The sequence below is a fragment of the Myotis yumanensis genome, unplaced genomic scaffold, assembly GCF_028538775.1.
Source record: "Myotis yumanensis isolate MYYU_CA2020_CCGP unplaced genomic scaffold, mMyoYum1.0.hap1 SCAF_5, whole genome shotgun sequence".
NCBI classification, from domain to species: domain Eukaryota; kingdom Metazoa; phylum Chordata; class Mammalia; order Chiroptera; family Vespertilionidae; genus Myotis; species Myotis yumanensis.
In genome coordinates this window covers 77240380-77264338 of record NW_027223756.1, presented here as the reverse complement: position 1 = coordinate 77264338, position 23959 = coordinate 77240380, and the positions used below count along the sequence as shown (strand labels likewise).

At 52.0% G+C, this 23959-nt stretch overlaps 2 protein-coding genes across 6 annotated transcripts; both read right to left on the bottom strand.

Annotated features, from left to right (window-relative positions):
- Positions 1-200: 200 nt before the first annotated feature.
- SCAMP4 (secretory carrier membrane protein 4) lies at positions 201-23633 on the bottom strand. Of its 5 annotated transcripts, none has more exons than XM_070415710.1 (7): positions 23568-23633; positions 14518-14565; positions 11417-11545; positions 10946-11102; positions 9830-9931; positions 3123-3240; positions 201-2188 (listed from the first exon to the last, which is right to left on the bottom strand). In XM_070415710.1, the coding sequence occupies exons 1-7, from the start codon at positions 23617-23619 to the stop codon at positions 2009-2011; spliced, it is 786 nt and encodes a 261-aa protein (XP_070271811.1). In that variant the 5' UTR covers positions 23620-23633; the 3' UTR covers positions 201-2008. The 5 variants fall into 5 exon arrangements, with proteins under 5 accessions (XP_070271811.1, XP_070271813.1, XP_070271814.1 ...); XM_070415712.1 differs by lacking the exon at positions 23568-23633 and adding an exon at positions 21232-21307; XM_070415713.1 differs by lacking the exon at positions 23568-23633 and adding an exon at positions 20912-21068.
- ADAT3 (adenosine deaminase tRNA specific 3) lies at positions 15979-19545 on the bottom strand. Its single transcript, XM_070415709.1, has one exon. The coding sequence runs from the start codon at positions 17244-17246 to the stop codon at positions 16011-16013; it is 1236 nt and encodes a 411-aa protein (XP_070271810.1). The 5' UTR covers positions 17247-19545; the 3' UTR covers positions 15979-16010.
- Positions 23634-23959: the final 326 nt, after the last annotated feature.

The window sequence follows — 23959 nt, the reverse complement described above, 5'->3', positions numbered from 1 at the left end:
GTTATATGAGGGCAGATGCCTGGGTGCACAGTGCTGGGCTGAACCGGGCTCCGTCCTTGGTGCACAGGGAGGTTCGGTGCTTATAGGCAGGGTCTGCCTATCAATGGAAACTGGGTCCAGGAGCACAGGCTGTCCTGGTGGTATTCTGTCTGAGGCCGTACACACATACACCCACCACAAGCAGCCCCTGGGAGGCTTGGTCTGCTGCAGAAAGGATGTATTTATTTCCAGAATATTTTCCAATAACAAAAACTACTTCAAAATAAAGTAACATAATAAAAAAAAAAACAAAAACACCTACTACAATGTAACCAAGGTGCCATGTACAGTGGGGTGGGGAGTGGGGTGCTCATGTGTTCATTCTGCACCTGGTTAACCGGCTCAGTTACTAATGGCATCCAGTCACAACGAGATTCAGTCCACAATGTGCCCAGTGTGAGCCATCTGTCAGTCATGGGAAGCTGGCTTGGGGATGTTACTGAGAACCCGGGAAACCTAGGGTTTTGTTTTCCATCCAGGAGGACTTGCCCTTCAGGGACCCAGGCCCAGGTGCTTCCTCAGGGGCCATGGCCACCTTCAGACACCACGTGGCATTCGGCACAAGAAAGCAAAGCAAGTGAACATGGACACATTCTGGCCATGCTGGAGCTTCTGGAGAGGATGGCATCCCAGCAGAGCGTGGTGTGACAGGGATGGGTCCATGGCCTGCCCCAGGGGACAGGCAGGCAGGAGCCAAGGGGCAGCATTACTGGAAGCCTGGACAACATGGGCTGAGAGGCCAGCAGGGCACCTCCCTCAGCCCGTCCATTCACAAAGGTGCTGTGGCAATACCCACACAACATCCAGTTCCTCCATCTCAGAAGGAACTAGAAGAATTGAGAGGAGAAAAGAAGTGACGGTATTTAGATTTCAGTAAGGCACAGAGATTTGTCACATCTTGTTTCCTCCTGAAAGGCTGTTCTCCTGAGAAATGTGATCTGCTTCCACACACCCAGAAAATGGCCATGTGGATCACAGCCTGAGTGGCTGGCCCAGCACTCACACCTCTAGACGGTGGTAACCCTGGGGCCATACACACTGATGAGATGCACCTGTTTTCCTGTTTGCACGGTGGGGAGAGAAGCCCATGTCCCCACCAAAGGGTTCCGTCCCAGGTTCTGGATCTCGATGAACATCCTGCTGAGGTTCCCTGTATAGGAGCAACCAGCCCAGGCATTGGAGTTCTAACACATGGGAGAAGAGAGCGTCTCTGGGGGAGAGCAACGGTGGATAGAAAGGCTGGAAGCAAGCTGGTCAATGGTCCTGAACCGCGGCTGAGGACCAGTGCAGAGAACTGGGACAGATGGACAGGGAAAAGCTGAGATCATGGCACCGCGGCAGTGAATTAGCCTCTGGCCGTCCCCGTGAGCCCCCGGTTGCAGATGGATAAACTCAGGACAAAATGTTGAGCAACCAACTGTACATCAAGTGTCCACATCACCAGCAGGGAAGAACCTCCCTCTTCCTGAGCACTGGGCGAGGGTGATGGCCCTGACAGGAGTGGGGTGACTTTGAGGAGCCCTTCTTAGCGTCCCCAGCTCTGGCATGGAGGGCGGCCAGCCTCCTTCCAAAATCAGTCCTCTGAGACCCCAAGGGGAGAGGGTGTGGCTGCTGCAGTGGACATTATGTGACCAAAAGTTTTCAGGAGCAAGAGAGGCATCCTTCTGCTGGCTGGCAGGGCCAGCCGACTTCTGGGCAGTGCTTGCAAGGACCTCTGCTCTTGGATGTGAGATGAGCTATGGGCACGCGGCCCTGAGAGCTGCTGGGGTCTGCCATCCCACCTGGAAAAGGTCCCGGTGGCCACCAACCCCTGCTGCCATCCTGGCTGGGGGAGGAGCCTACCTGCCACCTGGGAGGGACAGGGGACAGATGCTTAGGGCTCCACTGGACCCAGCGTGGATAGGGAGTGGATAGGGAGGAGGAGGAGGGCTGGTGGTGGCAGGCAAGCAACAAGACCAGTCAGCTCCCTCTAAGGCCACTGGCTACCACTGGCTGGATAGGTGGGTACAGTGGGGTACTCAGGCAGGCTATTCCCTGAGAAGTTGTTGAACTGGGCCTCCCGAGACAGTGGATCCCGCCAAGTGCCGTTGTTCCACTCTGTCTGTGCCTTCTGGAAGCTTCCACCAGTTCCCCGGTAGATCCTGTGTACCTGCAGGGCAGAGGGTGGTAGCAGAGGACAAAGATCAGTACTTCTGTGAGTGATGTGGAGGCCACTCACGTTTAAGGTTGTGTTTTTCTTAAAGGAAGTACAAAAGCCACAGAAAGGTCTGTGGAAACTTAGAAAACATGTTGAATCTAAGACTGTGAACTCAGAAGACCCAGCCCCTGGTGCCTCTTGGTGCTAATCTCTGTTGCCCTGTTGAGACCCACAGCATGTCTGTCATGGAAAGAGGCTCATCCTGTCATGGATTTGGGGCTTTTCTCTTCCTGTGACTGCCCCTACCCAACACCCAGTGCTTGGAGGCGGCTCTGGGTACTCTTGGGCAGTGGTTGGAATGGAGAAATCCACAAGAAACTTGTATGACAATCATTTGATGGCCTCCTGACATGGGAGTGTCAGGCCCAGACAGTGCACATAGCCATCCCTGGGTGCTAGCAGTGATCTCCACAGCACAGACCCCTGGGGACAGACCACTGACTTCCCACCAACCAGAAAGGCTGAGCTGACCTGCCCTGGAGCACGTGGGGTAAGCTGTTTTATTTCATTTTACTTTAACTACGAATTTAAATTTAACTACAACTGACAACACATAGCCAGTGTGGACAGATCGAGCAGCGTGGACCTGTGTGTGCTGGGGACACACCCAAAGATAGGTGTAGTCAGTAGCAGCCGACACTGTGCCATTTCCCCAAGTCCTTTGTCCTTGGAAGGCCACTGTGGGCAGACAGGTAGGGTATTGGCCTGAGCAGTTGAGGGTCCTGACTCAGAGAGACTTCCCTGCTGATGGAAATCATGTCACTTCCCGGACACTGTACTGTCTCTTGCTCCTGAAACAGGAATAAGACAAGTCCCCAGGGCCAGGAAGGTCAGGTGACAGGATGCATGGGAAGAAGCTGGACATCTCGGAATCCAGAGGACTTACCTTCATGATCACAATGGCCATCATGGCGGCTGACATTGTGAACATGATGGCCGGAAACAGCATGACCACGGCAGCTCCAACACTGGTCTGAAAGAACCCGATCGCTGCCAGCCAACCACTGCAAGGGGTAAGAGAGAGTGTGGGCGCCAGCATATCTGCCGGACAAGGGACCACTACGCTTCATATGTAAAGAGCTCTGAAAAAGGAAAAGGTGAACGACCTGCAGAGCAGTGGGAAATTCTCCCAAGGACTACCGAGGGGTCAATAAACTCACAAAATAATGCACAAACCCACCAATAGAGTCACACAAATTAGAACAAGTATCATTCTCCAACCGTCTATGGGCAAATGTCATGCGTATAGGAAATGGAGACACGAACACACTGTTAGTGGCAGTGTACACCCTTTCTGGAGGGCATGGGCATTATCTGTAAAAAGACTGTTACCCCAACCGTTTTAATTCTAAGAACTTACACGACAACAATTGTTTGGAATAATGAGAAACTGGGAGTACCCTACACAACCACTGGCTGGGAACAAGAACGTAAATTATGCTGCAGCCACACGACAGATCACTAAGGAGATGGTAAAAAATAAGAGGGGAAAAGGAAGGTGAAGCTGAGCCGGCACAGCAAGGTCTACGGCATAAGAACCTCACTGGCCGCATGAAAAGGAATGTCCATCTGTTTATACGTGCTCCCCTGGGACGGGAAGTCAAGACACACAGTATTTTTTAGAATATTTTTTCTTAACAAGTAGTAAAACCACAGAGTTCAAAGATTAGGAAATTTGAAAGAATATACAATAAACAATCTCTCTCCTGCCAACCCCCCGCCCCCACCCCCATCTCAGAGGGAACCAATGTGATCTGTTTGCTACGTATTCTTCCACAGAATGTTTATGAAAACATGCATGTGTATACTACAGGCACATGCAAACACAGTACCCGCTCCTGCTCTGTGAATGGGGGAGGAACATTCTACATACACTGCTTTGCACTTAGAGGGGTGTGAGCAAAACTGGGCAATGGAGGGCTCAGGTGGGCACTGGGAGAAATGGACAGACAGCTAAGGCAGGGCAGCTGGACCCTGTCCTATAGGGAAGGGGATCATCCTCGGGCTCCTGGAGGGGAGGAGGCACTGCCTCTGATGGGGATCTCCCACTAGATCTGGAGCCCTAGATCAGGAGGCTGGCGGTGGGGGCGGGGCCCAGTCTGAGGATCATGGTCTCTGAGGGTCCAAATACCTACAGTTGGGACTGTAGAATGGGGAGCCTGCTCCGAGGCACTGCCTCCCAGACTCACCAAGGAGTGAGCTGGCAACTGCCAGCTTCCCAAAGAACAAGCTCACCTATGACCCAGAATGACATCCCTTGCAACAGCAGGTGATAAACTGGCCTCAATCAGCTACAAACAGCTGACAGAGTAAGCCTGCTATACCCACCCATATCCAGAGAGGCCAGGACATGCAGTACGGAGAACAGGAGGATGGAGAGAGGCCTGGGCACAGAGGGAGGGACAGGGCAGAGAATAAGGGAGCCAGGGGTGCCAGGTGCTCCCCCAGAGCCACTCAGCCAGGGGCACAAGGGGCCAGAACTAGGGAGAGGGGGCAGAACAGGAGAAAAGACAGCAGGGGACACAGCCTGCCAAATCTGTGGAAGAATCTGGCAGTTCCTCAGAAGGTTAAAATTAAAATAGTTACCTTGCTACCTAGCAATGCCATTCCTGGGTATACACTCAAAAGAAAAACACACGTCCACACAAAAACACATAGGAATTTCTCAGCAGCGCTACTAACAATAGCAAAAAAAGTAAAAAACAACCTAAGTGTCCATCAGCTGATGAACGGATATACAAAGTGTGGTTCATCCACACAATAGAATATTACTCTGCCATGAAAAGGAGTGAAGCACTGACACTCACTACAATGTGGATGAACCTTGAACATGCTCAGTGAGAGAAGCCAGACACAAAAGGCCACACAGTATGTGATTCCACTCATGTGAAAGTCCAGAACAGGCACATCCACAGGGACAAAAAATACATTAATAGTTGTTAGAGGAAGGGGGTGACTGTTGATGGGAACAGGGTTTCCTTTGAGGGGTGATGGAATATTCTGGAATTAGATCATGATTACATACAACCCTGTGAATGTATTAAAAACACTGATTTGTACACCTAAAGCAGGGTTGGGAAACCTTTTTTTCTGCCAAGGGCCATTTGGATATTATAACATCACTCATAGGCCATACGAAATTATTAACTTAAACATTAGCCTGCTATATTTTGGTCAAACATTTAATTAATCACCCCTAACGCCTTGGCAGGGCCAGACCAAATGATTTCACAGGCCTTATACAGCCTGTGGGCCAGACGTTCCCCATCCCTGACATTCGGTAAAGGGTGAATTTTTTGTCTGTGTGTGTGGAATGTGTCTCAATAAAGCTGTTACTCTAAAAACCCAAATGTGGGACATTGCACAGGACAGTCAAGCCCACAGATCAGGGAGAGGCAGAAAAAGACACCAACTCATAGAAACAGGCCACAGCTCACCCGGGTCTGACGTGCACACTCTGCTAAAGCAACAATTAAACCATGCCACAGGAGCCCCTGGAGCGACTCAGCTGGTTGAGCGTCGTCCCGTGCACCGCAGGGTTCCTGGCTCGGTTTCCAGTCAGGGCACATACCTGGTTGCGGGTTTGATCCCCAGTCAGGGAGTATACCGAAGGCAAATGATAAGTGTGTTTCTCTCACATTAATGTTTCTCTCTCCCTCTTTCTCTCTTTTCCTCTCTATAAAGATGTCCTTGGGTGAGAATTTTTTAAAAAGGGTTTTCATGGATACTGCTGCAGAAATGCAAATGGAGCCTGCAGTCGGGATGGGAGCAAAGGTGTCAGGGAGATGGGTGGATGGCAGCACTCTATCCTGTCCCTGTACCTTCTGTAAACCTCGGGGTAGCAAGATTAAAAGGCTATTTAAAAAGGAACAGGAGCCACTCAGCCGGCATGGCTCAGTGGTTGCGCATCGACCTATGAACCAGGAGGTCATGGTTCGATTCCCAGTCAGGGCACATGCCCAGGTTGTGGGCTCAATTCCCAGTGTGGGGCATGCGGGAGGCAGCCAATCGATGATTCTCTCTCATCATTGATGTTTCTCTCTCTCTCTTCCTCTCCCTCCCATCATGGTCATATTTACATATATGTTCATATATTCTAAGTGTCCTTTTTTATAGATTCACAGGAATGTGTTTGCAGAGCAGACCAGTGTGTAGGGAGTGACAGGTCCACATGACACAGGACTGGCGGGAGTGGGTGACTGTCACAGGGGCCCTCTTGAGAGCATCGCTTCTGCTTGGGGATGAGCTGAAAGTCTCCCCTGAACACTGTCCTTCTGGTCCTTGCTCTCACCCCACCAGGAAGTCTCTCTACCCTGTTCAACCCTGGAGAAAAAAGATGCCTGAGCCCTAGCCGATTTGGCTCAGCAGATAGAGCATCGAACTGTGGACTGAAGGGTCCCAGGTTCAATTCCAGTCAAGGGCATATGCCTGGGTTGTGGGCTCAATCCCCAGTGTGGAGCATGCAGGAGGCAGCCTATCAGTGATTCTCTCCCATCACTGATGATTCTCTCTCTCTCCCTCTACTTTTCTCTCTGAAATCAATAAAATATATTAAAAAAAAAAAAAAGATGCCCAAGTGCCCTGGCTGGTGTCCTCAATGGTTAAAGCATTCGTCCGTACACTGAAAGGTCAAGGGTTCATTTTCCAATCAAGAGCATGTACCTGGCCCTAACCGGTTTGGCTCAGTGGATAGAGCATCAGCCTGTGGACTGAAGAGTCCCAGGTTCGATTCTGGTCAAGGGCAAGTACCTTGGTTGCAGGCACATCCCCAGTAGGAGGTGTGCAGGAGGCAACTGATCGATGTTTCTCTCATCAATGTTCCTAACTCTCTATCTCTCTCCCTTCCTCTCTGTAAAAAATCAATAAAATATATTTTTTTAAAAAAGAGCATGTACCTGTACCTGGGTAGCAGGTTAGATCCCTGCCCCTGGCAGGGTGCGTGCAGGAGGCAACCTATCGATGTTTCTCTCTCCCTCTCCCTCTCTCTCTCTCTCTCTCCCTATTTCTGTCTCTACCCCACTTCCACTCTCTCTAAAAATCGATGGGAAAAAATGTCCTCATCTGAGGATTAACAAAACAACAACAAGATGCCCGTGCATGCCTGTAGTGCAAACCAGATGGTGGGGGGACATTTGGGAATTGAACTCTCGGGGCTCCTCTCCCCAACAGGGGAGCTGCCTGGCCCTAAAATACCTCTGCAACTACATCATTTGCACTGAGCACCTGTTCTCCTCCTGGAGTCTGGGATCTTGTACCTGCCAGGCAGAGCGGGGTCCACATGACCAACCCCAATGAGAGCCCTAGGTACTGCACCTTCTGCACATTGTCACATTTCATTTTGGGGTAATTAAGTGTATTCTGTGGGACCCCACCAGGAGAGGACTCTGGAAGCTTGCATCTGATCCCCCCTCAACTTGTCCTACACACCTATTCCCTCAGCTCATTTTGCTGTCCTGTTTCTGTATGAACCACAGCCAAGAGCACAACCATCTGCGGAGTCCTGCGGTCCTCTCTGAGAATCACTGCACCTGAAAGACTGAGATAGCACCTTACCGGTCCTCCCAGATCTGGGAGGACCAAGAAGAAAGCGCATGTCATCACCAACAGGAAGAGCAACAACAGGAAGATGTAGGGACATGCATTCTAGAAATGATCTCAGGAGAAAAGCAGATGATTTTGAGACTCTACAGAGAAGAGCAGAAGACACAGCAGGAAATGGACAGTAAGGAAGGAGCTGAGAGGCGGGGTCTGAAGAGGCCGTGAAAACTCACATGAGCCTTAAGAAACAAACAAGACTGTATGACTTCTCACTGCAGAGGACGGGCCACGGTGGCTCTCCCAGTGTACACAGGGAACGACAGGGAGGAAAACCACAGAAATGATGGCAATAGGCATCCTAAAACAAGACCCAGGCCTAGCCGGTTTGGCTCAGTGGATAGAGCATTGGCCTGCAGACTAAAGGGTCCCTGGTTCGATTCCAGTCCAGGGCACATGCCCGGGTTGCGGGCTCGATCCCCAGTGGGGGGCATGCAGGAGGCAGTGGATTGATTCTCTCTCATCATTGATGTTTCTATCTCTCTTCCTCTCCCTTCCTCTCTGAAATCAATAAAAATATATTATATATTTTTAAAAAGACCCAGAAAAAGTGGAGCAAGAGGACTCGAGGACGTGACACAAGAAAATGTCCCTCCCCTGACCGGTTTGGCTCAGTGGATAGAGTGTCAGCCTGCGGACTGAAGAGTCCTAGGTTTGATTCCGGTCAAAGGCATGCATTTGGTTGTAGGCACATCCCCAGTAGGGGGTGTGCAGGAGGCAGCTGATCGATGTTTCTCTCTCATAGATGTTTCAAACTCTCTATCCCTCTCCCTTCCTCTCTGTAAAAAATCAATAAAATGTATTTTTTTTAAAAAAGAAAGAAAATATTCCTGAATCGGGAGCTCTAACTACAGATAGAATGAGCTCCTGTCATTCGGAAAATAATCAACCAAAAGGCCAAACACATCAGGGCACTCCCAGGCAGTTCTCGTGTGAAGAGAGCCACTCCGAATACCTCTTACCCAACACTGGACACCAGAGACACCACCTGTGTCCTGGTCCCAGTAACTCTCGACACGTCTGTCATCTCATGTGGTAAAGGGACTTAGCAGGTAGGATGAAGTTAAGGCCATGAAATGGGGATGACCCTGGATTACCCAGGGGGCTCAGTATCATCACAGGGTCCTCACATGAGGGAGGCAGAAAGGACAGTAGAAATTTGGGAGAGGCTGTACTGCTGGCTGTGATGATGGAGGAAGGGGCCATGAGCCAGAGATGTAGCACCCTCGAAGCTGGAAAAGGCAGGAAATGATTCTCCCCTGGAGCCTCCGAAAGGACCAGCCCCACCCACACCTGGGTTTAGCGAATGAGACCCATGTTGGACTCCCCCAAACTGGAAATGAGAAGTTTGTTGCATTTTAAGTCACTAAGTTGGAAGTAACTTGTTACAGCAGCCATGGAAATGTCATCTAACACTCTAAAATCAAGCAAACAGAAGGCCGGATCTCTCTCTAGATCAGCGGTTCTCAACATGTGGGTCGCGACCCCTTTGGGGGTCAAACCACCCTTTCACAGGGGTCGCCTAAGACCATCCTGCATATCAGATATTTACATTATGATTCATATCAGTAGCAACATTACAGTTATGAAGTAGCAACGAAAATATTTTTATGGTTGGGTCACAACATGAGGAACTGTATTTAAAGGGCCAGAAGGTTGAGAACCACTGCTCTAGAGGGTGGGCTCACAGGTTGCTGTTCTCCAAACTTTCCTCCTGGGACACACTGCTGGCCCATGCCTACCGGTCTCTTCCTTGTGGCCAGCGTGGCTGGTAATCAAGCATTCACAGGCACTGGGTACCAATGTGGAGCAGACACCTGCCCCTCAACCTGGCACCTCCTTGGAGCACTTACAAAAGCAGGAAGTAAATGTCTGTTCTCCATCAGCCGTCAGAAGTTGGGGTCTATGTTACAGTCTCAGCCCGCACGGACTGACACAGGTATTCACGCACATGTCTATAGTTAACACCCACCAAGGCGGCCACGTTCACTGACTTACCAAGCACCCCATCCTGAGAAGCCAACAGCCTGGAAGACGGTCAAGACAAACTGGGCTCCGAAGATAAAGAAAAATGCCATGAAATTGAAGGAACTGTCGGCCCTGGAGAGCGAGAGAAATGACCATTATGGCTGCCCCAGCCTCTCAGTGACAACAACCCAGAGGAGAATGTGAGGCAGAGACAGCAACACAGAAATACTCTCCCTTCTTCAGGTACGACCTGCATGAATTACTGCACACATGCTCACAGAAGTCTCTGACCATGAGGGGCCTAAACACTGCCCCTCTGAGAAGATGCTGCACTGATGGGTTCCTTACTGGAAAGGTGTATAACAGTGATGGCGAACCTCTGACACGCGTGTCAGAGGTGACACGCGAACTCATTTTTTTGGTTGATTTTTCTTTGTTAAATGGCATTTAAATATATAAAATAAATATCAAAAATATAAATCTTTGTTTTACTATAGTTGCAAATATCAAAAAATTTCTATATGTGACACGGCACCAGAGTTAAGTCAGGGTTTTTCAAAATGCTGACACGCCGAGCTCAAAAGGTTCGCCATCACTGGTATATAAGAACTCTTACCTCCTAAGGATGGGATTTAGGGACCATCCAGGAGCAATACACCTGAGTAGCAGGGGGCTGGCTGGGGGCCAATGTTCATAGAAGCAGGTTATGTCCAAAGGGGCTGGGGAGGGGATAGGGGTGACTGCTAAGGGGGATGGGGCTTCTGAAGCAGTGAAAATGTTCTGGAATTGGATGTGATGAGTGTACAACCTTGTGCAGACTCTAGAAACACTCAAATATTAGGTAGTAAGTTGTATGGAATGTGAAATATAACTCAGTAGAGTTATTAAAAGACAACACAACAGGCATCTGTGGGTTGTAGTGCGCAGACCCTGATACAAGCTGTCATCCAAATTGGACAAGAGAAAGGGAGGGTTACTAGCACCTGGGTTAGGGTGACAGGTGCAGAGCAGGCACAGGTTCCAAGTGCAGGAATCAGCATGGAGATGTGCACACACAGTTGGGGGTATCCTGGCTACTCAGTTTTGAACCCACTGCCAGCACAGACACCCAAGGCCCCATGAGGGCATGGCCAGGCCCCCACTTACCGGAAGGCCTTGTAAGCAGGCTGGAACCAGCACACATAGCTACAAGGGGAGAAGAGCAGCAGCCAGGCCAGGGCCAGGCCAAAGTTGGCTCCTGAGCCACCTCCGATCCACCAGGCCAGGCAGGCAACGAGGTTGACTGCCAGTGTGATGCAGTAGACTGGACAGGGGAGACAAGGAGGCTTCAGCCGGGGTTTGGGGGTTAGGGCACAAGCACCTCCACCCCACTACACAGGGACCAAAGGCCAGAGAAGGCTCAGGGAGACAAAGGTTCCTGCCAGCAGCCCACCTGTTCTGTCCATCACACCACGCCGCCTCCGGGACAGAATTTTATCAGAAAGGAGAGTTACTACAAAAACCTCAAGCTCTCCCAGCCCGAGGATGGGGCAGCTTCATGACCTGGGCCTGGCCTGGGTCTCTGCAGTGGTGTGGGGAGCCCCCCACCCCCACCCCCCAGCCAACCCCACTGCTCACACAGCCACAGCCGGTAGATCCTCTTCACTAGGACCTGATGCTCAATGGGGATCTCGTCGGAGAAGTTCTGGTAGAAACAAGGCTTCAGAGGGATGAACTTGGGCAGCGGCGGGAAGTTGTTCTCCTTTTCTATGGGGACACAGAACACCGTGGGACTAAGCCATGCTGGGGGCAGCACGGTAAAGGCCCCAAAGATGTCCCTGTCCTGTTCTTGGGACCTGTAGACACGTTGCCTCACATGGCAGAGGGACTTTGCAGATGGATTAAATCAAAGCCCCTAGGATGGGCACGACCCCGGATTCGGGGGGGGGGGGCAGTGTCCTTACAGGGTCCTCTTAAGAGGGAGGCAGGAGGGTCAGAGGCAGAGATGGAAGAGGCTGAGCTGCTGGCTGTGAAGATGGAGGAGGGGCCACAGCCAGGGATGTGGTGCCTCTAAGAAACTGGAAAAGGCTGGAAACGGAAGGACTAGCCCTGCCCACACCTGGGTTTAGCCACATGAGTTAGTCTGTTAGAGTCCTGGTAAATCCTGTGTGACTTCTTAGAACCGTCACAGGACACTCACACAGGCTCATAGGCAGAACCCAGATACTGTTAACACCTGTCGCCAGGGAAGGTTCTGGCTCTTGGAATTTGTGAGCATCCTATAACAAACAGCCACACACTGGGGGTTTAAGACAACAGATTTTTCCTCTTATAATATGGAAGCCAGAGGTCAGAGATCAAGGTGTCCCAGGTCCACGCTCCCTCGAAAGCCTCCAGGGAAGGGTCCTTCCAGCCTCTACCAGCTTCTGGGGGCTCTAGGGATCCTTGGATTGTGGCCACATCACCCCAGTGTCTGCCTCCATGGTCACAAGGCGACCGCCTGTGTTAGTGTTCAAATTTCCCTTTTCTTATAAGGACACCTGTCCTTGCATTAGGACCACCTTACCACAGTGTGATCCATTTTAACTAAGAGACTGCAAAGACCCTCTTTCCAAATGAGACAGGTTCCAATCCCAGGTACCAGGGGTCAGGACCTGAACATGTCTTTTTGGAGACAGGACTTGACCAACAGCATGGTAAAGTCAGTGCTGCCCCGTTGCCTCTCTGTGTCCTTCCACTTCACCCCACTGCCACTGGGCATGCTTCCTGAGTACCTGCCAGGTAACAAAAGACAACACACACGGAGCCCTGTCCTCGGGCTCCATCCCAACGGGGGCAACAATCATTGTGACAGGTGGGCATCTAGGTGGAGAGCTGAGACATGCTGGGTGCTGTAAAGAGGAACCACCAGAGCAGGCGGGGGCTAGCAGGGACAGTGCCAGGGGTGTCCGCTTTGACCTAAAAGCAGGGTCAGGGTGGCTTTTTTACAGGGTGGCATTTGAACAAAGACTCAAGAAAGTGAAGAAGGGAGTTCAGCGGATTCTGGGGGAGGATGCTGCCAGTGCAAGGCCCTGCGGTGAGGTCCTACCTGTCTTGGAGCAGTAATATCAGAGGCTGGAGGAAGGAGAAGGTTGGAGTAGCCACACCTGGTTGGCCACTGAAAAGCCTCAGACATTTACCGAGTAACACAGAAGCCAGAAGTGTCCTGACCTGCCTGACTCTCTAGGACAGTGGTCGGCAAACTCATTAGTCAACAGAGCCAAATATCAGTACAACGATTGAAATTTCTTTTGAGAGCCAAATTTTTTAAACTTAAACTATATAGGTAGGTACATTGTTATTAACTTAATTAGGGTACTCCTAAGCTGGCCTTTGCTAAAAACGTCCTCAATCTGATTGAGGTCCGTTCGCTGAGGTCGACCCCTTCCAACTCTCCCATCCACACTCGTCTTGTATACTTGTTTCATCTATCTCCTTCCGTTCATCCTCTCTATATGTCCAAACCATCTCAACATACCTTTCTCAATCCTCGACACTACATCTTCTTTCACTCCACAACGTTCCCTAAAATTAACTTAATAAACTTTACTTAAAGTTTTAAGTCAACTTCACACCGTACATGCGCGCCTGCACGTGGTATTTTGTGGAAGAGCCACACTCAAGGGGCCAAAGAGCCGCATGTGGCTCTCGGGCCGCGGTTTGCCGACCACTGCTCTAGGAGACCATGAGAGGCAGGGTTTCCAGCCTTCCGCCCTTCCCGTGAGCCCACCCAGAGGGATCTCCCCAGCTCTGGTCACTAACCTCACTCATAGTGCCCGACCAAGCCCTGTGGCCACGCACCCAAGGCCCCAACAGTCCCCACCCAGCTATCCATTCCCTAGTCCCTTGGCTCCCAGGACAAGGCAGGGCACCCCTTTCCCTGCCTGACTGACATCCAACCCCCACAGCAAAAACAGGGTGTTTGCAACAGTCAGTCCCACCAGCACGTGCTGTGACAGGAAGGAGACAGAAAACTGGCTGAATCTTGAGGCTCCTTGAAACCCTGTTTTCTTGGCTAAACATTTTGCGCTGACTTGGAATCCATGGGCCTGGGTTCAAATCCCAGTTCTGCCACCAGCAGGGTGACCATGGGCCACCAAACTTCAGTGTACGCTCTGCCTCTGTTTTCAAGCAGGACGAGGCAGGCCACCCTGGGGGCTCACGAGGAAATGAGGACATCATCTTATGTCTATAGGCATGAACCCAGGTGACAAACCTCAGTGCCCACCTGTGGTGTCAGTAAAACGAGCCCCAGGCAGAAGGCCTGGCCACGCTGAACACCAGCTGACAACCCATGTGGAAACTGAACGCTATAAAAATAAAGTTTTTAAAGAAAGCAGCAGCAACCCTGGCCGGGTGGCTCAATTGGTTGGAGCGTCATCGCATATACCAAAAGGTTTTAGGTTCCACTCCCGGTCAGAGCACACACCTCGATTGTGGATTCAATCCCCGGTTGGGGTATGTATGGGAGGCAATCAATCAATGTTTCTCTTCTCTCTCTCCTAATCAATTTTTAAAAAGAAAGAAAAGAAACTGTGCCTCCCTGTGATTCCCTCAGTGCCGGGAGGCGACTCCAACAGCCATCATGGGAGGAGGAACGTGAGGTGGGTGCCTACAGTGGTCCTAAAGGGTCTGGCCACCCGAGGGCACTTCGCCGAGGAACTGAGACACAAACCCCAGGGCGCCCAGGAAAGACTCACCTGGCATTTCCAACGTGATGGCCTGATGAGGCTGAAGCCTGCAGCCACCTGGAGGGGAAACAGCAACAGTCACCTTGGCTGCCAGGTGACCCTGACACCAGCTGTAGCCTGTGCAACTGCGGTGTCTAGAGTTCTAACCTTCAGGCTATCCACAGGGGTGTCTGGGCTCTTGCCCGGAAGGCCACCCCAAACATGTGACCAAATGTGTCATCACTTCACCTCTGGGCAGCATCTGCGATGGTGGGAGGGGAAGGGTTAGACTGCAGCCCCTGCCATCCACAGGCCAGTCTGGAGCCAGGACATTCCTGGGATCCCAGTGACCACGCCTACTGCCCTCCTGCCACCTCATCCTCCCCACCTTTTATCCACAGATAGCTCCGAGTGCCTCATTATGGCTGCAGTGCCCAACTGCCAAATCACCAATCTGGTCTGTAGCTTTTGCCCCATGAGCCTTGCAAAACTGAGGACCTCACTGCAACCCAAGTGAAGCTCCAGGGGACCCTTGGCACCAGAGGGGGCCAGGAGCCATGATTGAGGCTAAGCGCCAGGAACATTCCTCACCTAGTCCAGGCAAGAAGGTTCCAGTGATACCGAGTTCCATAGGGCCCATCCCTCAGTTTAGCGATATTCCCCTGAGACCCTCTGTCATGCCCTGGCTGGCTCTCCCTGCAGGCAGGCAGGCTCATGCCCCACCCACATCTGGCCACTGCACTGGCTCGCAGGTGGAGCCCCCGCCTGCCCTGCCCCCACAAGATGGGAGCGTCCCCCGGAGCCTGAGCATCGCTTGGGACAGGGATGTCCTGGAATCCCTGAAGTGCCTTTGTGGTTGAACAGTGCATGGTTGCTGGATGGACAAACAGCCTGCTCCAAGTCCCAAACAAACAACTTGGTTCTAGTGCTGACTGCTCTGTGGCAGTCAGCCTTTGGGGACTCCTCTGGCCACTTGAGATGGAGGGGAAATGGGACAGCCTGAAGGAGCCTTTCCATCAGCTGAGTCCAGACACACCCTAGCCAGCAACACCCTTCAACTCAGGCAGAGCTCTGGTCACATTTGATTCAGAAGCTCCCCTCCAGCTGTGTACACCCAGGCCCTCGATGGAGGCAGCCCCACAATTGTCAACAGACACCAACCTGGCTTAAGGGTTGAGTTTATTTTCATGGGTCAGACTTGAGATAAAGGGGATACAATCCCAGTAGACCTGTGGGCGCAGGGTGAAGGCGGCAGAAGGAGGGAAGCCTGAGTGCCCAGCGATGAGGCCCGGCTGGGCCCCATTATGCTCCAGCCCCGGGAAAAGCTTGGTCTAGCAGAAATGCAGCACCACACACCAATGAAGATAGTGTAGGCACAGGTTCCGCGGCTGGGAGGCATGTCCCTGGAATCCACAAACAGGATCGCAGCCCTTAGACAATGAGGGAGCCAGGGCCCAAGTGGATCTGTGAGGAGGCTGAGGCTGGCAGAGCAGAGAACAGTCTGGAGCCAGCGAGCTTGGCACCTACGTGTCGGGGTCCAGCTGGCGGCACTGGGCCTCCAGCACACCCCGGAACACCTGGAAACGGTGGTTGAGGTCAGGTCGCGCATGGATGCGGAAGCGGGTGCCCAGGGCACCATCAGGAGAGGGTGCCCCATAGAAGACACGCTGCACACGGGAGTGCACCAGGGCCATGGCGCACATGGCACAGGGCTCGCGGGTAATGTAGAGGTCGTAGCCGGTGCACACATAGGGGAGGCCGTTATCATCCATGTCCATGTCCTTATCCAGTGTGCGCATAGAGATGGCCTGGACATCCTGGGAGGCTGAGGCTGGGGTGAAGGAACAAGCCGGGTGGGGCCTGAGGTCATAGGTGCCTTGACCCTGGCCTTGGGCCACCAAGTCAATGCACACCATGGTGGCATGCAGCAGGGGGTTGGCTGAGCTGCTACAGTCATGGCCCGTGGCCAGTACCTGGCCTGAGGCCGGGTCCACTACCACAGCCCCCACAGCCCTCAGGCCCCTGGTAGCCGCCTGTTGCGCCACCCGTATAGCCCGCTCCATGTGGCCCTGCATCTCAGCCTGCTCCTGTGCTGAGAAAAGTTGCCCGGCCAGGGCACGGGTCACGTGCTTGTCCTCATGGAAGGATGTGGGCCAATGGGCACGCGCCTCCTCAAACTGGCCCCTGGTCAGGGGTGGCCAGGCAGGCACAGGCACCAGGAAGGGCTGTCCCAGGCCTCGGGGATCCACTGCCGGATGTGGGAGGAGCTCAGCCAGCGATCGAGTGCCTGCTGCGGGCCCTGCCAGGCACAGCAGCATCTCTAGCACGTGTGGACGGCCAGCATCAGGGCTCGGGCGAACCCTTTTAAGGTGAGGCTGTGCAGGCAGTGGGTGGACGGCTGACACCTCCTTGAGGAGACGTGAAGTCTGGCGCTTGTCGAGGATGGGTGCGGCGTAGGCCAGCACCAGCTCCACGTCCCTGGACTGCTGTTCGGACAGAACAGGAAGGGCTTGCCACAGCGCAGGCTCTCGATTTGGGCTCTTGGCCTTCTTATCCTCACACTGCTCCGTGCAGCCCAGGGGATCCATCCTTGGCAGGGCTCCGACTGTGGGAGACAGAGATCGGAGCAGAGCATCATCTGTCAGCCACAGGAGGCCTGGGTGAGCCGAGGAGTCCATCCTAGGAGTGTGCTGAATCTGAGGGCTCATCCGAGAGCCCCAGCCCAAGTAAAATGCATCACTGGTCATGTTCTCAGTCATGTACCAACTCTTGATTTGCAAAGTTTAAACCGCCATTGACTTTTTATTCTTTCCTTTTTCTTTGAGATGTGCTGTGAGCAAAAATGCACACTAGATCTTGGAAACTTAATACAAAGAACATAAACCAGGGGTGGGCAAACTTTTTGACTCGAGGGCCACAATGGGTTCTTAAACTGGACCGGAGGGCCGGAACAAAAGCATGGATGGAGTGTTTGTGTGAACTAATATAAATTCAAAGTAAACATCATTACATAAAAGGGTACGGTCTTTTTTTTTTTTTTTTTTTTTTAGTTTTATTCATTTCAAACGGGCCGGATCCGGCCCGCGGGCCGTAGTTTGCCCACGGCTGACATAAACTATCTCGTGAATTGTTTTTATATTGACTAAGTGTTGAAGTGATGACACTACATGTTTTAGGTTAATTAAACAGTATTAAAATTAACTGCACCTGTTACTTTGTACTTTCTAAAAACATGGTTTCTAAAAAACTTAACATTATGTATGAGCTTCTTATTCCTATTGGTCAGGGCTGCCTTGGTGAATGTTAGAGATAAATCACAGATAACCTCAACTGGATTCAGGAGGAGCTCAGATGCAGCTGCCCGGCCAGAACACACTGCCCAGCTGGGGACTTGGAGTAGGCCAGCCCCTCCTTCCTCTTCCCTGTGGACAAGCAAGTGTTGAAATCATTTTACAACAGTCGGCTTTTACTGCTCATGACATGCCCTGCGGCTTACTCCTAAGCTCCATGTGCCCTCATTTATTTATCAGCCAGGCCCTTCAGGGAGCACGTAAGATCCTGACCCACCACAATGTGTCCTAGGCTCACAATACTGGTTTGACAAACATACTGAACTAGGGTGCCAGCGGCAGCCACGAAAAGTGGAACTCATGAAGGGTGACCCTCATGTGCCCACAATGCCTGTGCTGGGCAGCGCCCACAGTAGAGTCCCTAATGCCAACTCTGAAATCTGCTCCGAGCACACACCATGCCCAGGATCCCACGCCCCACACAGCCTTCCCTGGACCACAAAAGTTCTCACTGTCTGTACGGCAAACACAGTCTGACTTGTCCTTCTAAAAGTGCAACCTCTGTCTAACCAAAACAAAACAAACGACAAATAATGGAGGCTGCCTCTGGGACACGTCTGGCTGTGCCCTAGAGAGGACGGATAAATATCACAGGATGACCACCATCTGACCCAGCAACTTCCCTCCACTCCTAGGCATGAGCCCAGAAAAACTGAAAACCCACATCCACACAGAAACCTATACACACGTGTTCACAGCAGCAGGATTCACAACAGCCAAAAGGTGGATGCAATGGGTGTCCACCAACGGATGATAAACACAATGTGGCCCGTGAATAAACTGGAATATTACTCAGCCATGAAAAGGAATGAGGTACTGACACTCATCACAGGGCAGAAGGACCTTGAACACAAAAGGCCACACAGTGTGTGATTCCATTTATGTAAGATGTTCAGAACAGCCGAAACCGGTTTGGCTCAGTGGATAGAGCGTCGGCTTGCGGACTGAAAGGTCCCAGGTTCGATTCCGGTCGGGGGCATGTACCTGGGTTGCGGGCACATCCCCAGTGGGAGATGTGCAGGAGGCGGCTGATCGATGTTTCTCTCTCGTCAATGTTTCTAGCTCTCTATCTCTCTCCCTTCCTCTCTGTAAAAAATCAATAAAATATATATATAAAAAAAAAAGATGTTCAGAACAAACAAATCCACAGAGACAGAAAGTAGATTCCTGATTACCAGGGGCTGGGGGAGGTAGGTAAGGGTGACTGCTAATGCGGACAGGTTTCTTTTTGGGGTGATGGAATTGTGTGAAGTTAGATAGTGATGACATTTCCACAACCCTGTGACTATACTAAAAACCACTAAAATGTACACTTTAAATGAGTGGACTACACGGCATGTGAACTGTATCTCAATAAAACTGCTATGAGAGAAAATGGGGAGAGGAAAGGACACCTGGTGAATCACTAGGTCAGCAGACCCCAAACAAGGCCCAGCATGTTGGAAGACAGTTGCCTTTACGTAATACCATGTCCATGTCCTCACGCTTTCACCACTGGGCTCCCCTACTCCTCCCAATGACCTGGTAGGGAGAATGTGGGACTGTCCCCTTTCTACAGGACAAGACTAGGCTCCCTGAGTGGAGGCTCTTGACCAGGGCACACAGCTGCTGCTCACCAGCTCACCGACTGCTTTCCGAGTCCCTCTGCAAGACAGAGGTCCTGAGCCCATTCTACAGATGAGAAATAAACAGGTTCCACAGAGAGAACCCCAGCCCCCATCCCAAAAGCCCCGCGGGGAATGCCAGTCCGCCTACAAACAAACTGCTCATTTTTGCTTAAACACATCGAGGGATCTTAAGTACGGCACCCCGACTCCCCCTACAGCCCTCCCCCACGAGGTCCTGCCCAGCTCAGTCCCTTCCCTGGGTGCGTCCTTCTCCTCTGCCTGCAGCGATAGTTGCCTCCTAAAACCGTCTGTGCTCTGGTCTCCAGGGGGAGGCAGACAACCTGGTCACACTTATGGTAGTGGTGCCTCTGCCCCGGGTGCCAACTGCCCAGGGCCAGAAGCGCTCAACTGCACTGGCAGATCCTGGAGGGTCTAGTGGACCAGGGAGATGGATCCCTAACTGCAAGGCCCCTCAGCAGCTTAGGACTACCTGCTGCCCCAAGGCACCAAACTGGAAAGCAGGTGTGTGCCGGAATTCCTGGCAACACTGAGCAGGAGCGTGCTGGGGGGGGGGGGGGGGGGGGGCGTGGCCCTGGGATCCCAGGATGCGTGGACTCTGGCGTTAGGAGGGACTTGGTAAATGGTGCTTCTTTAGTGAGCTGAGTCAGGCTCTGCAGGTGACAATGTAAATCTCAAACAAGAGGCCTTCTTTTACCCTTGGATTAGGAAGGCCAGAGCCTGCACCTGGCTGTGTCCTGACCAGACTGCCCGACTCACCCCCACTGCAGCTTTCCCCTCGGTGAAATGGGAATCCATCACCACCACGCAGGGGGGCAGGGGCAGAAAGTGAGCGAGGCCAAGAGAACTGTCCTGGACTGATAAACAACCCCACAGCCCCTTGAGGGCCCTGTGCCCTGTCTGTGGCAGCAGGAGGGCTCTTCAGAGCAGGGCCTGGAAGCCAGGCAAGGAGGGTAGGGAGACCTGAGCAGAAGGAACAGCCAGTGCTGGAGCCTCAGAGGCACCCACAGTTCCTAACGCAGTTTCGAGGTCCTGGCTCTACAAAGAGAAGAGGGCCGAAATCTGCATTTCTAACAAACTCCCCAATGGAGTGCAGTCGCCAGACAACACGTAGGATACCGTTAAATTCGAATTCTAGATGAGTGGAGAATTTTTTAGCATAAGTACGTCTCATGCAATCTTTGGGACATACTAAAAAAAATTATTCGTTAGTGAAATTAGAATTTAATGGGGCGCCCTGAGCGTCTGCTAGACCTGGCACCCTACAAGTGGGCCTTCTGCGCAATAAGAGTTGGCGAACCTTGGGCTTGTGGGGTTTGGGAGAGTCGGGGTAAGAAAAGGCCCTGAGAACTCACACTTCCTATAAGAGCAGAAGGACCACCCGTGTTTGGCATGTATGTCAAGATTAGGGACCTGCGCCCAAAGCGCACAAGAGGCAGGTCAACTCACAGCCTGGTGGCAGGGGCAGGCCCTGATGATCCGGGGGCAGGGCGCGCCGGAAACAGCTGGACACACGGGGTCTGATCACCACGCTTCAGGGGCGCACGCAAGCGTAGAAGGAGGATGGGCCCAAGAGCCGGGTCGTCCTGTGCGCACGCGCACACGCGACGCTCCCCGGTCCGCCCGAGGCGCGCGCAAGCCCGGCGCGGTCGCCCCCTCGCCCCAGCGCGGCCGGCGTCCCCCTAAGCCAAGTCCCCCGCGGCCGCCCTCGCCCCACCTCCGCGGGAGCCTGGGACACGACAGCCGAGACCAGGAGGCTGCGCGCTTACCTAAGGAGACGGACGCTAGCGCTGCGCTTCACCAAGCGTTAGCAACTGGCTCGCCCGCTCCGCCTCCGCCTGGCGCCGCGGGGCACGACGGGAGCGTAGTTCCAGGGGAGGGGTTGGCGCCAGGGGGCGGTGGACCCGGGACTACAATTCCCACAGGGCCGGCCGCGGCCGCCTCGCTCCGCCCCTATGTGGGGTTGCTGGTCTCGTGACCCGCAGGAGCGCCCAGCGTGCTTTTCGTTGTGGGTTCGAGACCCGACGGGGTGTGGGGGGGGGGGGCGGGCGGGAAGTCGGCATTTTGGAAGATTAGCAGAGTAAGAAAACGGAGTCAGAGGGGCACCCGACCCCCGCTGCAGTCACTCACAGAGCTCAGTTCCGGAGAGGCTGCCCCACTGGATGGAATTACCTTCCCATTCTGGGCTGAGGCCCTGGCCAACTCCGGGCCTCAGTTTTCCCATCTGTACAATAGGCGAAGAGGACCTCTTGACTTTCCTGGACAAAACATGCTCATTTCATGAGCAAATCTAGTTATTCATTTTAGTTAAACAGGTTTAAACCAGTGATTTTTCAACCAGGGCCAACGTCTGGGGACATTTGTGGCTGTCTTGGCTGGGTGGTGCAGGTGACATCAAATGGCATCAAAGCCTGGAGGCCAGAGATGCCGTTCAGCACTCTGCAGTGCACAGGACGCTCCCTCTAAACAGAACCGGCCCAAACGTCCACACTGCAAAGGCTGGAAAACCCCAGTTTAACCCCATTTCTAAGTAAAGAAAAAAAATCCAGGTCTAAAAACCCCTGTTTGTTGATTAGTAAAAAAAGTCTGATGATCTTTGATTAGCAAGTCATTAAAAACTGCCTAAATTTTCTACATATCATAAAGTGAATCCCTAACAGAAAAATAAAAGAATCTCTTTAATGTAACTTTCTGCCCATTTTTCATTTCTCAAAATTAAAAAAGACATACAGGTAGGGATGTAAAATGGTGCAGCAGTCTATCACAAACAGTTTGGTGTTTCTTCAAAAAGTTAAATATAATTACCCTGTGTCCCAGCAGTTCTACTCTAAGCATATACCCAAGAGAATTGAAAGCAGGCACTCAGAGATTTGTACACCCAATACCCATGTCCACAGCAGCATTTGCCACAATAGCCAACTTATATGTTCATCAACAGATGAGTTGATACACATAATTTGGTTCATCACACAATGGAATATTATTCAGCATTGGTCCCTGATCAGGAAGAGGTGAGGGAGTGCATCTGAGGTTATGTTTCCAGGACTCGAATTGGGGTGGGAATGGAAGTGGATTGGCATCCCCTAAAGGGGAAGCCCCCCTATAGGTGGCATCTGCATCTTGCCCACTCAGCACCCAGCTCCCCTTCTGGACCTGGCACCCAGTTTTTTGTGGGAAATTGTCCTTCCCCCACTCTCAGTTCCTGTGCTAGGACCTCAGGGCCAACTCAGCCCTGTCAATCAGAGCATTTTCTACCCCCTGGCCACAATGGGGGAAGAAATAGACGTGTGACTCAAGTGAGACCAATGGGAGTCATCCCTGGGACTTTGAAATATAAGCAGAGTTGCTCTCAGTGTAATATAGAGTGTAGCCTGGGGCTGCCAGGAATCATTTTTGCCGCACAGCGGTGGAGCTTGTCTGTAAATGAAACCAAAACAGAAGAGAGGAGTTCCCAGAAGGAGGATCAATGCCTTGAGAACGTTGTTTAAGCACCTGGATCTAGCCATGCCTGAAACAGCTGTCGTTGAGCTTTCCTGGGTGTGTGTGTGTGTGTGTGTGTGTGTGTGTGTTTACTTAAGCTAATTTGAGTCTTAATTTCAGTCCTTTATACACCAAGAGCTTCTACTGATAGTCCCTTTAAAAAAATGAATTGATTTTAAAGAGAGGAAAGGGGGGAAGGGAGGGAGAGAGAGAGAGAAAGAAAGAGAGAGGGAAACATTGACTTGTTCCACTTAATCATACATTCATTGGTTGCTTCTTGTATGTGCCATGACCAGAGATCGAACCCAAAACCTTTTCTTATAGGGCAGACACTCTAACCAACCAAGCTACCCAGCCAGGGCAGAGTTCCTTTTGTTTTGATGTTCATTGTCCACAAGTAACATGACCCTCAAAACTCATGGCAACAGGTGTGTGTCCAGCATCAAAAGGTTGGAGAAAACATAGAGTCTGTTCCCCAACTGTAAGTTTAAAGGCAGCGAAAGTGCCCTGGAGTCCGCCAGAAGATTGGGTTAGCTGCTAACTGCCTGGGTGGCCATAAGCTTGTCCATGTCTGTAAGGCAGTTTAGAAATGAGTGCATGGGAGGAGAGGGGCTTGCCTACAGACCTCCACATTCTTCCCAACAAGTTGTGTGGCCCGTCGTTACCCAGCTTATCATCCGGCTGACTTTCTGAGGTTGCAAGGGGCAGTCATGTGGGCCCCAGGTGTTTCCCACTTCTGTGGTGATCCTCAGGCCGCACTCTTTCCGGAAGGGGAGTGGAGGGTGGGACTTCCTTTAACTGCCCAGCAAGGCCAATCACAGCCTGCTGGACCCTGACACAGAGGGAAAAGTGCCATCATGGCCTGTTTGTTTCCTGATTACAGTATAGGGCACTTTGCTGCCCCCAACAGGTCTCTTGATAAATGAATTCCTGCCTTCCTGCCCAGACTCTAGAGCAGTGGTTCTCAACCTTCCTAATGCCGCAACCCTTTAATACAGTTCCTCATGTTGTGGTGAC

Excerpts from the sequence above, each read along its gene's own strand:
- ADAT3 (XM_070415709.1), bottom strand. The coding sequence starts at position 17,246 with ATGACTGAGAACATGACCAGTGATGCATTTTACTTGGGCTGGGGCTCT.
- SCAMP4 (XM_070415710.1), bottom strand. The coding sequence starts at position 23,619 with ATGATAAGCTGGGTAACGACGGGCCACACAACTTGTTGGGAAGAATGT. Across the intron at positions 14,566-23,567 it reads TTGTTGGGAAGAATGTGGAG|GTGGCTGCAGGCTTCAGCCT; the intron begins GTCTGTAGGCAA and ends TTTCCCCTCCAG. Across the intron at positions 9,932-10,945 it reads CCTGCTTACAAGGCCTTCCG|GGCCGACAGTTCCTTCAATT; the intron begins GTAAGTGGGGGC and ends CTCGCTCTCCAG.